Source organism: Nyctereutes procyonoides, unplaced genomic scaffold, assembly GCF_905146905.1.
Source record: "Nyctereutes procyonoides isolate TBG_1078 unplaced genomic scaffold, NYPRO_anot_genome, whole genome shotgun sequence".
In the NCBI taxonomy this organism is placed as follows: Eukaryota; Metazoa; Chordata; class Mammalia; order Carnivora; family Canidae; genus Nyctereutes; species Nyctereutes procyonoides.
Window position 1 is genome coordinate 19186850 of NW_026575139.1, and position 14929 is coordinate 19201778.

Genomic DNA, 14929 nt, shown 5'->3' on the forward strand with positions numbered 1-14929 from the left:
GGCCAGATGACATTGAAAGGTATCTTCAAAGGGCTGAAACAAACTGCCTTGCCAGAATTCCATACCCAGCTAAAATAATTTTCAAATATTAAGGTAAAATAAAATTATCTTCAAATAAAGAAAGCTGAGAAAATCTGTTGCCAGCAGAACCACACTAACATGCTAAAAGAAGTCCTTCAAGTTAAAAGAAATGATTGGATCTATGGCAGGAATTAAAACTGGAACTTTAAATATGTGGGTATATATAAGAGACAAGTTTCTCTTTACTCAAATTCTTTGAAAGTCAGAACTTAAAAATTTTAGTAATGTACTCTGGTATTTATAACCTATATAGAAATTTAATGTATGATAAAAAATACCACAAAATTTGGGAGGAGGTAAATGCTATAATAATTTAAAACATGGGTATTGGTATAATAAGCCTTCTTGGTAGACTATGATAAATGAAGGATGCATTTTATAATCCCTTGAATAACCACAAAAAATATTACAAAGAGTGAAAAAGTTAGAAGATAAAGTTGATTAAAATACTAAAAAACATAAGCAAAACCAAATTGATTAATCCAAAAGAAGACAAAGGAAGCAAAAGAGAACAAAGAAGACAAATAGAAAACAAATTAGAAGATGACAGATTTTGATCCAATTGTATCAATAATTGCAGTAAATGCAATGGAGTTACTCCAATTGAAAGGTAGAGATCATCAGATTGGATATAAAAGCAAGGTCCAATTACATAAAATATATATAAAGACCATAGAGTTATGGAACCCGTTTTTTTTCTTTTACTGTAAACTTACAGTAGCTACTTCAGAGAATTGGTGCAGATTGAGTAAATATGTGTTGAATGTTTAGCATAGTGTTGGGACACAATAGGTTCTCAATTAAGGATAGCTGAACATATGTGAGTCTGTACACACATATACCAAATGTTCTATCAATCAGATTTCTCATTAATTCAGACTGGCCTTCTAGTTCAATTCATTATTTTAAAGGAGCACTTTGAGAATATACCTAATTGTTCCATTGTGGGGCTTTGGTTTGATAGTTTCTTTGCTGGTGTGGGTGATTGGTACATATAGCATACTGCCTTGTGGAGACTATTATCATTACACATTTGTATTGTTATCACAAATTTTAAGTTTTATAGCACAAAAATAAATGATTCAATGATAGATTCAGGTGAAGAATCTAATGTAGATGGGGGTGGAATCAAGGGTATGTATAAGTATTATTCAGGAAGAAAAGATAAATAATTATTATAGTTAGTAGGCAAAGAGAGAAATGAAAAAACTTTGCAGACACAGGCAAAAGCATTTGAAGGCCGTCAGGCGGGGAAGATCTTGGATTGTTCAAGGAATTAAAGAATACAGGTGTGCAAGAATGGAGCAAGATGAAGAAGCATAGGTGAGCGGGGTGGGGTGGGGTGCAGACGTAGTCTAGGGCATGGAAGTTTTCACTGAAACCCTTGGATTTATCCTAAGAGCAAAATCACTGGCTATTGTGCAGAAATGGATTAGAGGAAGTCTAAACTGGAAAGATGAGTTAAGCTATGAAATTACTGTACTTCAAGAAATTATGATGGCTTGTGCAGGGGTTGTGCAAATACAAAGTTTTTTGTGTATTAGAGTAGTAGAATCAACAGGAAATGGTGAAGGATTAGTAGGGGGTGATAAGGAAAGAAGGTATAGTGATACTCTCAGGTATCTGGAATTTGCAGTAAGATAAATGGATGTGCCATGTACCAGCTCAGCAAATAGTGGAGGAGTGGTGGATTTCCTTTTGGAGCATTTAAGTAGTGAGATACGTGGGAGACATCTCAGAGGAGACATTAAGGAGACTGATAGGTAAATGGCCTAATGCAAAAAAGAGATGACTACACTAGGTATGTAAACTTGAGAATAGTTGGATAAGGTCACATGGGGAAGAATCATAGAGTAAGAAGAGAAGACACAGCTTTGGGCCATATGGAACCCCAATGTTTAAAAGTGAGGAAGGAGAATGAGCCAGTGAAAGACCAATATGATAGAGGATGACCAGGAATGTGGAATCAGAGGCCAAAGGAAGAAGGTTCGGGCAAGAATGAAATGATCCAGTATTTTGAATCCCGTGTACAGTGGTATGACCACAGGAACGGTCATGTATGTGTACAGGAATGTGTATGTGTATGTGTACAGGAATGACCACAATGTTAAACATAACTGTACTTAACTAAATGAATACATAGCTCTTTATCTTTGGAAAGCCAGCTCTAGGTCACCAATGATTTTAGCGCATATTTTTTACCATCTCAATTCCTATCAGAGAGCACAATCTAAGCAAGAACTGGGAAGCCAGCTAATAGGAGAAGTACAGTGCATTAGCAGGAGAAGGTTGAAAAAGCAGTGAAGGGATGGTGAGAAGTGGGGATGATGAGCTACGACTCCTCCCGTGGCTCTAAGTCAGCCTATTTACCAAATCATGTCACTGAAAAAGGGACAGGGAGAAGGAGGGCAGCTGAGGAAGGACATCCATGCAACAGAGTACCATTATGTTCTTGAACTACTAATGTTAGCACTGAGGCTTTTCAGTAAGTGCTAGCAATATGCAATGACGTTGACCCTCAGCATGGCCTTAGTTCAGTATCTATTCTTGCAGCAAATCCAACCTGGTAAGGGACTCTGCTTCATAAATAAATCAGAGGGCTTTAGTTCTCTGCTGGGGAGTGCCAGGGAAGTTGGGCTGAAGATGAGTAGATGAGACAAATCATTCTATATTAACATTTGGTTTCATGCTTTCTATTTCAATTCTTTGAGGGAAGGAGAGGAGAGGATTTTTTTAGCTCTGTTTCTCTCATGCAAATAGCATAATGCTTTGTTTCTAGTCATTGCTTAACAAATGATTACAGAATAAAGATGTTAAGCATTTGTGTGGTAGGAATCCAAAAGTTTTTACTTACCTTTGTGCCAACTAAAACTATTTATAGGTAATAATGTAGAATGTATATTAGGCAAATCTGAGAATGCAAGATGAATTCTTTTCTTTTTTTAAAAGATTTTATTTATTTATTCAAGAGAGAAAAAGAGAGAGAGAGAGAGAGAGAGAGAGAGAGAGAGAGAGAGAGAGGCAGAGACACAGGCAGAGAGAAGCAGCCTCCATACAGGGAGCCCGATGTGGGACTGGATCACTGCACTCCAGGGTCATACCCTGGCCAAAGGCAGAGGCTTAACTGCTGACCCACCCAGGGGTCCTAAGAAATGCATTATTTTCCCATTTTCTAAGATAGCAGACTGAATACCTCATATACACATAAGAGAAATATCCTTTAAAAAATCCACTTCCAAATTCATCCTCTTTTTAGTATTTAATAGTTTTCCTTGACCTATGAAATAAACTCTTTTGCTCAGAGGGAGAAAATTGGTATATCTAAGAGAAATGTTAACAACTAGAATCTTTATGAGGAAAAGGCCATAATGATAACAAAACAGTTGATTTTAAGAGCAGCAGGGTGTATATAGAGCTTTGTTACAAGTTAGTTTCTTTGATTTTTTTTGGAGAAAGGGGCAGAGAATCAAGATGATATAATAAATGAACATTATATTTGGAGTCTGAAGATTTGGTTTTGAATTTAAACTATTGACCTTACTGACCTAGATTCTCAATTCTCTTAGATATTGTTGTACTTTCTTTAGTTTCAACTTACAGCTCCTTTATAAATTTCTTGTGAAAGCTATATAAATAATTTATTTTTAGCCTTCATTTCTAACCTATGTCTTTTTAAAGCTATACACATTTTCTTCTACCTATGACTTTAACTACATCTCATGATTTTGATTTGTTATATTTTTATTGACATTTAGTTAAAATTGTTTTCTAGCATCTATTGTGATTTCTTCTTCGACTTATCATTATTTAGAAGTGATTGTTTACCAAAGAACATACTTGATTTTAATTTTTGAAAACTATTGAGACTTACTTTTGTAGCCTTACCTATGTTCACTTTTGATAACTATTCCATGTATCCTTGAAAAGAATATGTACACTCTGCAATTGTTGGATACAATATTTTATACAAGTCAATAAGGATAAGTTTGCAAATTATGTTCTTCAAACCTTATTAATTTCTTATCAGCATTATTTACTTTTTTGGTATGCATGTTCTATCAGATAAAGCTGTGTTGAAACAAATCCCCACTATGATGGTGGATTATCTATTTTTTCAGTTCTGTTAATTTCTGCTTTACATGGTTTGAAGCTATACTTCTACAGATAAAATTTAGAATCATTGTATCTTTCTGTAGTAATTCTTTTTATCATAATAAAATTTCCCCTTTTGTACATAGTAAGACTTCATGGTTAATATACAGTGGTATACTTATATCCATTTTCTCTTGGTTATTGTTTGTATGTTAATATTTTTATCCATACACTTTCAGTCTTTCAATATTGTTGTGCATAAAGTATGTTCCTTATTAGCAACATACAGTTGAATTTTATTTTTATTAACCTATCTGGAAATCTTTGTATTGTAATCTGAATATTAAGTCCTTTTACATTTAATGCAGTTAATGTAAATACTTATTAAATACTTACTATTTGGGGTTAAATCTATTTGTTTCATAATTTCTTTATTATAATTTCTTGCTCCTTTGGTATTAATCTTTTTTTATGAGAGAGAGAAAGAGATAGAGAGAAAGCATAAGCAGGGGAGAAGCAGAGGGAAAGCAGACTCCCCACTGAGCGTGGAGCCTGACACCCTGAGATCATGACCTGGGCCAATGTTGGATGCTTAACCCACTGAGCCACCCAGGTGCACCTTGTATTATTTAATTTTTATTCTATTCCTCATTACTAGTAGCTTGTTATCTATTCTTTTGCAATTATTTTAGTTGTTGCTTTATGGATTAAAACATGTATTCATTATTTATTAATACTGTTACCATTTCTCAGACAATGCAAGAACTTCAGAACACTCTAACACTATTTATAACCCACCCATCCTTTGTTTATTTAGCATTGTGTATCTTAATTCTGTGGATATATGTAGTCCTTTCTCTGCATGGTTCCAATATGCATAATATTCATTAACATTATTTAGTTCAATTGAAATAATAGCTGGTCCAGACAACATGGTTCAAATGTGGCTACTGTAATATATTAACTGTGAAAAATTGCACAAAGTATAAACTTTGCTGCTAGCTCTTCAATGTGTGCATCACTATGTAAATAACAGATGCATATCATGATAGGTGACCAATTACACCACATCTTTCAAAGTCATTGGTGATTGATCACTGAGCATCTGTTATTCCGTTCATGCACAAACGGTAAAGCTGTTTGTGCAGCTGTATTGTTTCCTTGGCTTCCAGTGATAAACCCATATGACATTTTATAAAAGTGGATAATTAAAAGTGGGAACTGGCCAGCAGAGATGAAAGGGCAGCAAAGAAACAAAACGTGATAATGCTGGAAGTGAAATTTGACTTAAATGTAAATGGAGTCATAGGAGAAACAGCTGACCATGTGAGTGTTGATACTTCCACCATTTGAGAAACACTAGATATTCAGTCAAAGGAACTTAATGAAGGCAAATTATTGACATCAATGAGAAAAGTGGTGGCAAATAAAAGGGTGAAGATGTCCCAAAAGAAATATATTTTCTGCTGGATAAACAATCAGCTATCACTCTTGTTGCTACTTCTTTGAAAGTTTGTATGTATTTCCCTCCTTTGGCTGCTTTTAATAAGTTTCACTTTGTCTTTTTTAAAAAAAGATTGATTGATTGATCGGTTGATTGATTTGAGAGAGAGAGAGAGAGAGAGAGAGTGTGTGTGCATGAATGTGGAGAGGGGCAGTGGGAGAGAGTTAGAGGAAGCAGACTCCTCACTTAGTGGGGAGCCCAATGTGGGGCTCGATTTTAGGGTCCTGAGATCATGACCTGAGCCTAAACCAAGAGTTGGATCCTTAACTGACTATGCCACCCAGGCACCCCTTATCTTTGGTTTTTAATATCTTTCCCATGATGTCCCTTGATGGGGTTCTTTGTATTTATCCTATTGGAGTTTGTAGTATTTCTTATATATGCAATTTGATTCCCTTATGAGTTTTAGTAAATTATCTTCAAATACTGCTTCTATCATTCTTTCTCTCTTCTTCTTTTGAGACCCAATGATAGGGATGCTAGACTTTTTACTGTGTTATATATTTTAAAGATTTATTTATTTATTTGAGAGAGAGCAAGAGCATGCAAACATGCTGGTATGCAAGCATGGGGGCAGAGGGAGAGGATCTTAAGCAAAATCCCTGCTAAGCATGGTGCCCAATGTGGAGCTCAATCTCATGACCCATGAAGTCATGACCAGAGCTGAAACCAGGAGTCAGACACTCAATCGACTAAGCAACCCTAGAATCTCTACTGTGCCATATATTTTTAAATTTTCTTTTTTTCTCCATGCTGCAGGCTGGAAATATTCTTCTGACTTATCTTCCAGATTACTAATTCTCTTTTGAGCTGTATCTAATCTGTTGTTAAACTCATGTGTTTAGACTTTATTTCAGTTACTGAATTCTTGAGTTCTTTTTTCTATTTGATTCTTTTTACAGTTTCCAATTCTATTTTGAACTTCTCTATCTTCTCTTTCAAATTTTGAATAAAGTAATTATAGTTATTTTAAAGTTTGTGCCTAATAATCCCAGCACTCCAGTATCCTAATATTTGAATCTCCTGTGATCATTTTCTGTTGTTGGTTTTCTTCTCTTGATTTTTTCCCATATATTCTTGTTTTGTTTTGTTTTGTATGCGTGTTTATTTTTTATTGATCCAAAGTGAGGCTTTAGTCTTCATGAGGGCTGATCTGTTTCCCATTATTCCATACTTCTGGGATGAAGCTCTTTAGGGATTCCAGCTAAAATCTTGGGGGTTTTGTTTACTAAGGCATTATCCTCCTTTACAAGTCCTGAAATCCAAGTTTTGGTTTGCTAGTCCTATGAGATTGCCTAAACTTCTATTCCACCTGAGCCTCTCCGTTGTGGGTTACAGTTCACAGAATACCTCAAGAGGAAAACAAGCAAATGTTTTTGGGATTTGCTTCTGTCCCCTTAAATCCCCTTAAAACTCCTTAAAGATTTTTTTCTATCTAGCTTCTCTAGGTGCTTTCAGAATAATGATTGATCTGATATAAGTTTGCCTACAATAGCTAGAAGTAACATTCTGAAACTTAGTGGTCTTGAAAGCAGTATAATATAGTGCATAGGATAAGAATTTTCCAGTAAGACATTTATAGTGTAAAAATTCTGCTCTTCCCTCTTAGTAACCATGTGACTAAGGAAAACATATTTATCTTCTATGAGTTTACATTTTTCTTATATAAATAATGGAAAAAATAATCTCTACTTGATAGGGTTGATTTGAGCCTTAAATGAGGGTTACGCACAGAATATAAAATGTTTAGCATGATGTCTAGAACATAGTATTTCTTTTTATTTTATTTTTTTTATTTATGATAGTCACACACACAGAGAGAGAGAGAGAGAGGCAGAGACACAGGCAGAGGGAGAAGCAGGCTCCATGCACCGGGAGCCCGACGTGGGACTCGATCCAGGGTCTCCAGGATCGCGCCCTGGGCCAAAGGCAGGCGCCAAACCGCTGCGCCACCCAGGGATCCCTAGTATTTCTTTTTAAATATTTATTTATCTGAGAGAGAGAGAGAGAGAGAGAGAGAGAGAAAGAGAGAGAGAGAGTAGGGGTGAGGGTAGAGGGACAGACTCTTTCAAGCAGACTCCTCACTGAGTGAAGACCCCCATGAGCCATGAGATCATGACCTGAGCTGAAAGATTCAGACACTTAACTGATTGAGCCACACAGGCACCCCTAGAACATATAAGTATACAGTAATAGGTATTTTTGTTTTTTCAAGAAAATAGTTAATATTTCATAGAATTTCATAAAATTAGATGGCTGCTTAGGAGAATGCAATGTGATTATGTGCAACTTTTAATTGATTGTAATGTATTAGAGAAAAAACCTGAATAATTATGAAGTACACTGCCTAGTTTTAATGTGCTAAGCATGGGCTTACATGCTTATATCATTCAATATTTATACTAACCATATGAAGTTGCAACACTCTAATTACCCTTATTTTACAAATAAGGTATGTGAGACTAGGAAAGATTACATGATTGTGCAAGGTTAGATAGTGAGTGGGCAGGGGAAGCCAGGGTTCAAACCTGATTCTAACCAACTCCAAGGCCAGAGTTCTTAGTACTACTCCTGTTCTAATCTCATGAAGCTACAATTCTCTGAGGAAAAATGTTAGATTTGCAGAATCTTGCAAAGGCCTGGAATCAAGTCAGTAGTCAGTAAATATTAATTGACTCATTGACATCCACACCAATGAAATCTGCTGACACAGTAGTAATAGAATGAAATGACAATTTAAGAGGAGAACTCTAGTTTTGTCTTTACCTTTCAAACAGGGAAGTGGGATTTTGGACAGATTAACAAACTGTGAGAACCGGTTAAGAATTTAATCACAAATGGAAGTTCTGACCCATGGTCAAAAACCCAGCTGTTTCAACCATTTGAAGCTCCAGAATTATCAATCAAGATTGGCTTGGGTGAGGTCTATGCTCCTCTTTTCATTGTACTTACATGTGAGTCATTTTACTTAAATTGTAGAAGGAATGTGATTCCAGCCGCTGCAGAGTTGCATCTATTGACAAGTAGCTGAATGGCACAAAAATATAATGCAGAGTAGGAAGTTAGTGGGATTGTGAATGTCATACATACCCCAAACATATTAATTTTGATGAAACTTCTCTATCAGGGGCTTCCTAGATCAGGCAACAGGATTTCACTCTAATCTGTTAAAATTGGTTATACTTTTTTCAGATCCTGTGATACCTCAAAGATTCCCAATAGGTCCTATTCATCCCTAAGTTTCCATTGAACTGATACTTCCTTCAGAAGTTTTTCCTGAATTTCCTGGTTAGGTCAAATTTCCCTTTAGTATATTTATTTCACTGCACCAAGAACTTCTTTCACTAATTATCACAGGCGACTTTCTTGTTGTTTGGATAATATTTGATTTATGTTGTCTGATTAGGCTATACATTCTCTGAAATGGAGAACTGTGTTTTGGATGGCCTTTGAATTTTGAGTGCCTTTCATAGTGCATGGCAGGTAGTGGACTCTCAATAAATATGTGTTAAGGTAATAATAAATGAGTGAATAGGTGAGTTACTCAAAATAGCAGATAATGAAAGACATTAGACAAGAACACAAGAATTTAAAAAGGTATTTTTAATGGAGTATGTGATATCATAGGATTAGAAATATAGTTTCAAAGAAGATGAGAAATCTATAATTCTCTAATGGAACATTCCATGGGGTAGTGATTACATATCCACTCAAGACTTCTTTATTTTGATGAAGTAGAAAATTCAAGATTTGTCTTGAACTTTGCAAGCAAAAGATAATTCAAATAAAAGTTTTAAGTATTAAAAGAGAGAAAAGAGAAACTTCTAAGTACAACTTGTCAAGAATGCACAGGGAATATTGTTTCAAATACTCTCCACAAATTCTATTGTAATGAGAATGACTAATGCAGCCAAATTCAATGACTGCTTTCTATTGAGAGGCATCTCTATGATATTTGGGAAAATTAAGAATTAATAGATGGTATCCACTTGTAGTCACAGCATAGATTCTCAACCTTGGCCATACTGTTGAACTACCCAGGAGGCCTTTAAAATTTACATATGTCCAAGACATGATCCAGGATAATTAAGTCAGAGTTTATGAGGGATGATGTGCAAATATTTTTATTTTTAAAAGCTTCCCAGATGGTTCTAACGTGCAGGCAGGGCTGAGAACCACTCGTCTATGGTTTGAATTAAGTCTGTCACTAAAATATTTTCATTAATACAATGTTTATGAGAGGAGTTATGACTGTTCCATTTGGCTTTTACCATGGACATTGTGAATATTCTAATGGTCCTGTACTTTCTGTTTTGATTTATCTATCTCTAAATAATTATCCTTTGACTTATCAGGTCTCCCAAGCCATTGCCACTTGTGGATACCATTATATAAATTTTTTTGATCCAAATATATCTTTAACACAGAGGAAACAATGGAAGACATTGAAAAGATTAATTTATGGTATAGAGATTGCAGAGATTTATAATGGATGAAGCTGAGCCATCTGAAGGACAAGATTAATTTTGAAGGCTGCAAAATTGTTTTCCTAACTCACGATAAATCTATTGCTCTAAAATTTCTCCTGAATTTCTTGGTTTAGAAGTATAAAGCTTTCTCAATGAGTTACTGGGATAGTCATTCTGCCCATGTCATAATAACTGAATTTCTAGTTCTCCAACTGAATTATACATCCTTAAAGAGCTCTTAGAGTTCCATTGTGAAGACAACATATAGGAACCATTTATTCAGTGGGATGAAAGAAGTGATTTCCTTCTTGATTACCCATTTTTATAAACAGAAAAAAATCAGATCCTACCTCTTCCTCAAATTTCTTCTTAGTCTACAAGTCTTATGTAATCACTACTAGGGTGAACATATCATTTACCATTCAGACTAGGATATTTTTGTGAGTTACAGAGACTGCTATTAACAATTACACCTAAATAATAGGTGGAAATTTGTACTGTCCCAGGCAAACCTATCTAGGATTACCTAAATGATTTCTCTCTTGCCTCCTAGACATACCAGATCTTTAACGATTACTCATGTGTTGCTGTGTGCTTTGATTCAACAAATATCTGTTGATATTTACTCTACGTAGAACATTTACTCTACATCAGTAAGTGGGCATCAACAAAATAGATCTATTCCCTGGCTTCAAGGAATTCACAGTAGTGAGTAACATAGGTAGGCAAATGGAATTAACATATAGAGTGATAAGCACACTGATGTGGTTCAGGGAACATTTAAACAGACTGGAGAATCCAACATGGTCTCTATGGAGGAAGTCTCAACAAGACCTACAAATCTGCCTAGGTGTCCTGTATATCTTAGCTAACCCTCTCTCTTTTATTGCCCATCACTTTTATTTCAAACCTCAAATTTCTAACTCTACACCCTCAATATTAGCAGATTGTCTTTTAATAATTTGTAGGAAAGATTGAAACCTTGAGATGAGAATTCCTTGAATTCTCCACCAATGAACCTATTAATTTACCTGCACCTGCCTCATCTCTTACTACTGCTTTCTTGTGATAGTGTAAAAGATGACAATCTTCCTATAGCAAGTCTGTTTGGATTCTATCCCTTCTGGCTTTCTCAGGGACCTCATGCTATTAAAGCTGTTTGTTCTTCACTCTCCTTAGCCTCTCCCTCTCCCATTGATGCCCTTCCCTGGTCCCAGTCACATCTGTCCCTTTATGACTCTCAAATCTCAAAAAAATCCCTACCTGAATCTTTCCCTGAGCATCTCCCACTCCCAGCACTTCTAGTCATCCTTACTCTGCTTTGCTCTTGTCTTCTTACCATATCCATTATTCCCTTCTAAACTCCTACATATTTATTATGATTTTGGTTTATTGTCTATTTCCTTCCATTTGAATATAAACTTCGTAGGGACATCAGTTTTTGTCTGTTTGTTCCCTGACATATGTTCATGTCTTGGAACAGTCACGGGCACATTGTAGGGTCTGAATAAATATTTATCAAATGAATGAATGAACAATTATGTCTGTGTCCTGATGTCTGCTGGACATAGCTTGTTTGATGCCTCAAAGGAACCTCAAATGCCATATGCTCCAAATTGAATTCCTAACTTGTTCCCTGACCCTTCAGAGCAAACCCACAGAAAACCTCTCTAATGCGGTGAATATGGTCATCAACCACACAGATGTCCTGGTCAGACACTTGGATGAAATTCTCTTCCATCTCCCTCCACCTCCAAATCAATCAACTTTCCAGCACACATGACCACTTCTTATTTTCCCTCAACTATCATCGCTCACTTCACCATCCCCTCTTCCTCACTAGCTTCCTGTCTCCAGTCTTACTCCATTTGACTCCCTTTCTACAGCACAAGGGAATGTTTATAAAACACCTTATCTGTCATTTCCCTGCTTGTAACCACTCAGTGGCTTGGCTCAAAGGGAAGATTTCAAACTGCTTTATATGGTTGCAAGGCTCTGAACTTGCTCATTTCCCAGTTTCATTTTTCTTTACTGCCCTTATCCCAGCTTAAGCTCCAGCCTCAACAAATTTATTTTAATTTAACTAGCAGCCCACTTTTTCCCTTCTGCTTAGAACTGTATTTCCACATCTCCTTTCCTGATAATACAGATCACAAGGTGTCATTTCCTTCAGGAAGCCTTCCCTGACCACATTCTATATCCAGGTGATATGTTTCTTATATGAGTTCTATAGCACTCTATGACTGACACCATCACTCTCTTAGGAAGGAAAGTGGAAGCTCCATGAGTATTGTCAGCTTTGTATGTGAAGCATCTAGCAAAGTACCGGACACAAAGTAGGGCTAAATAAATATTTGTTGAATGAATGAATGAAGTAATAGTCAAGCTATTGGGACATCCAAGTAGAGATACCAAATAAGCAACTCCCTAGTAGAGGGAAAAGAAGACCAAAGGGAAATTTGAGGTATTTAGTTTATATGTCACTAAATGGTGATGGCATTAAAGGGAGAAGGAGAAGGAACAATTTATCAGGAAGATAATGGCTTTATTTTGGATATGCTGTTTGAAGTGACTGAGGGACATCAAGATGATGATACTTAAAAGGAAGCTTCTAATGCAGACCTGATTCAGGGCTGGAGAAACTCATTTAGGAATTATTTGTATTGCAAAATAATGAAATCACCTTTGGGCTTGTTCAGTCGAGGAGAGGAGGGTATAAAGGAACTGGGACAAAATAAAGAATGAACTGATATTTAAGGAATTAAATGAAATGAAATAGGAAGCTAGGAAAGGAGAATGAGGAAGAGTAGCTAAGGCAAGATGTTAAAAGAAGGATGGGAGCAATATCCAGGAAACCAAAGGAGACAAGAATTTGAAAAAGGAGAGGCTGGTCAGAAAAATCAAAGACTGCAGAGATGTTTGGCTGGAATGGTTTCCTTAGCCTCAGCTCTCTGACATTTTGGGCTAGAAATCCTTTGTTGTGGAAGGATATTCCATGCCCTGGAGGGTGTTTCTCCCTCTACCCATATGATGCTAGTACCACCCTCCTCTCTAGTAACAATTAAACATGTTAAATGCCCCTGAAATGACATAATAGACACTCAATAAATGGTAATGAAATGAATTAGTTTAGCCAAAATCACACAGGTTGCTTCTGATTGTTTTGTCATCTAGTATGCCTGAATTATCTTCCTTGCTTGTCAGAATCCATTAAATGAAATAAGGTCCTGTTCATTTCATATGCAGTTATACTTTTGTCAACTCAATATGAAAGTCCTTTTTATCCTTGCTCTTGAGTGCATAGCAATTCGGTTTTCCAAGGTTTAGAATTATTTTTGTGTGTTTTTTTAAGCAAGAGAAGTCTGAAATTATATTTCTGATAAAATGTAATTTGTCTTAGTGGCAAAAAAAATTTGAATCAAGAATTGGTAACTAGGAGAGATGGACTAGAGACAGATATATAAATCTGGTTATAGGAGAGATTCCTGGCTAAGGTGTTGCCACATCCCAAGATACATTAAAATACATTGAGAATTATTAAATTCTCAAGACCAAATAAATTTAAATTTTGCATTAGGTTTAAGAAATCATGTAGGAATTTGGGATTAAAGATGTAGTAAAATCAAATAAACAGCTTGTATATAAACTGTTCATATACATTGGATATGAAAATGTAGATATTGTAGATGTAGATAATATCAATGTAGATATTGACTTATCATAAGTATTTGTCTTGATAGAACACATTTAGAAAATAACATGGCACAGTTGCAAACTTTTCTTTATTTAAAAAAAAATGACTTACATCCTGGAAATATTGGGCAGATTTGAAAATGCACGACTGGGAATGGTTTTCAGCTGAGTCTCTATAAACTTCCTATGAAAACAATAGTTACACAATTAGAGTTTTAATCATTAAACTTTTATAATAAGTCACCTTAATTATGAATAATACATTATTAGAAACATGCTGGTCTTTATGATATATATTTCATTATACATAATCAACAAAATTAATACTCAAGGAAAAACAAACATACAGTTTTTCCACAACTAAAGAATAATTGAGATTCAAAATGCAGAAAATGAAACTTCAAACAGGATCTTTGAATTTGCAGTAAACTCATATGCTTTGTCTGACATTGTATTCAAAGTATTAACTGGAGGGCAATATAACATATTCATAAGTTTATTAGGACTACTGAATTCATGTTATGCGCATTTCAATGGAAATGTCTTGGAACACCATTGGAATATATATGGATATATTAAGAGCATTAAATGCATGTGATATATCTTAAAGATTAAAAATGGTGGTATGGTTATGATCTTTTTGCCCAACCAAAGGTCTCTTCGACCATCATCTTGATCTTATTATCTATGGGCTGCAGTTTGGAAATAACTGACTGGCAAGGAGCTACTTCTCTGTGGCAAATTTATTGCATATGCAACTGAAAGATTGTGGCTTTACTTCCAGTCTGCTTTTTTTGACACTTTTCAGAAGGCCAAGATTATTTTCTTTATAGGCAATAGGACATCTTCTTGCATTTCAGGATGTCTATCTACTGAGGTGTTCCATTTTTTACTTTCTTTTGTTGCTCACAACTTCTTGATAGATATCCTGTATGGAAGAAGGTGTCCTAACTCACTTTGCAAAAAGACAATGACTCACCACACTTACCATCTTCTCCATGGGTCTGTTTTTGCCATATAAATATTGGTAATCACACATCATCCATTTACTACCTTATTTAAAGAAAATTGTGTTTTTCTTCTAGGCTGC

General features: G+C 35.5%; 1 protein-coding gene across 6 annotated transcripts in view; it reads right to left on the reverse strand.

Moving 5' to 3' along the window:
* TSHR (thyroid stimulating hormone receptor) overlaps window positions 1–14929 on the reverse strand; it is a 152600-nt gene that overhangs the window by 57211 nt on the left and 80460 nt on the right. For 2 of the 6 annotated variants that reach the window (XM_055304499.1, XM_055304497.1), the window contains exons 2-3: window positions 13952–14023; window positions 8630–8704 (exon numbers count right to left, since the gene is read on the reverse strand). The exons of 2 other annotated variants lie outside the window; for them this stretch is intronic. In XM_055304499.1, coding sequence (XP_055160474.1) covers window positions 8630–8704; window positions 13952–14023 — 147 coding nt within the window. The remainder of the gene's footprint in view (window positions 1–8629; window positions 8705–13951; window positions 14024–14929) is intronic. 2 more of the 6 variants (XM_055304502.1, XM_055304498.1) reach the window with 1 other exon arrangement.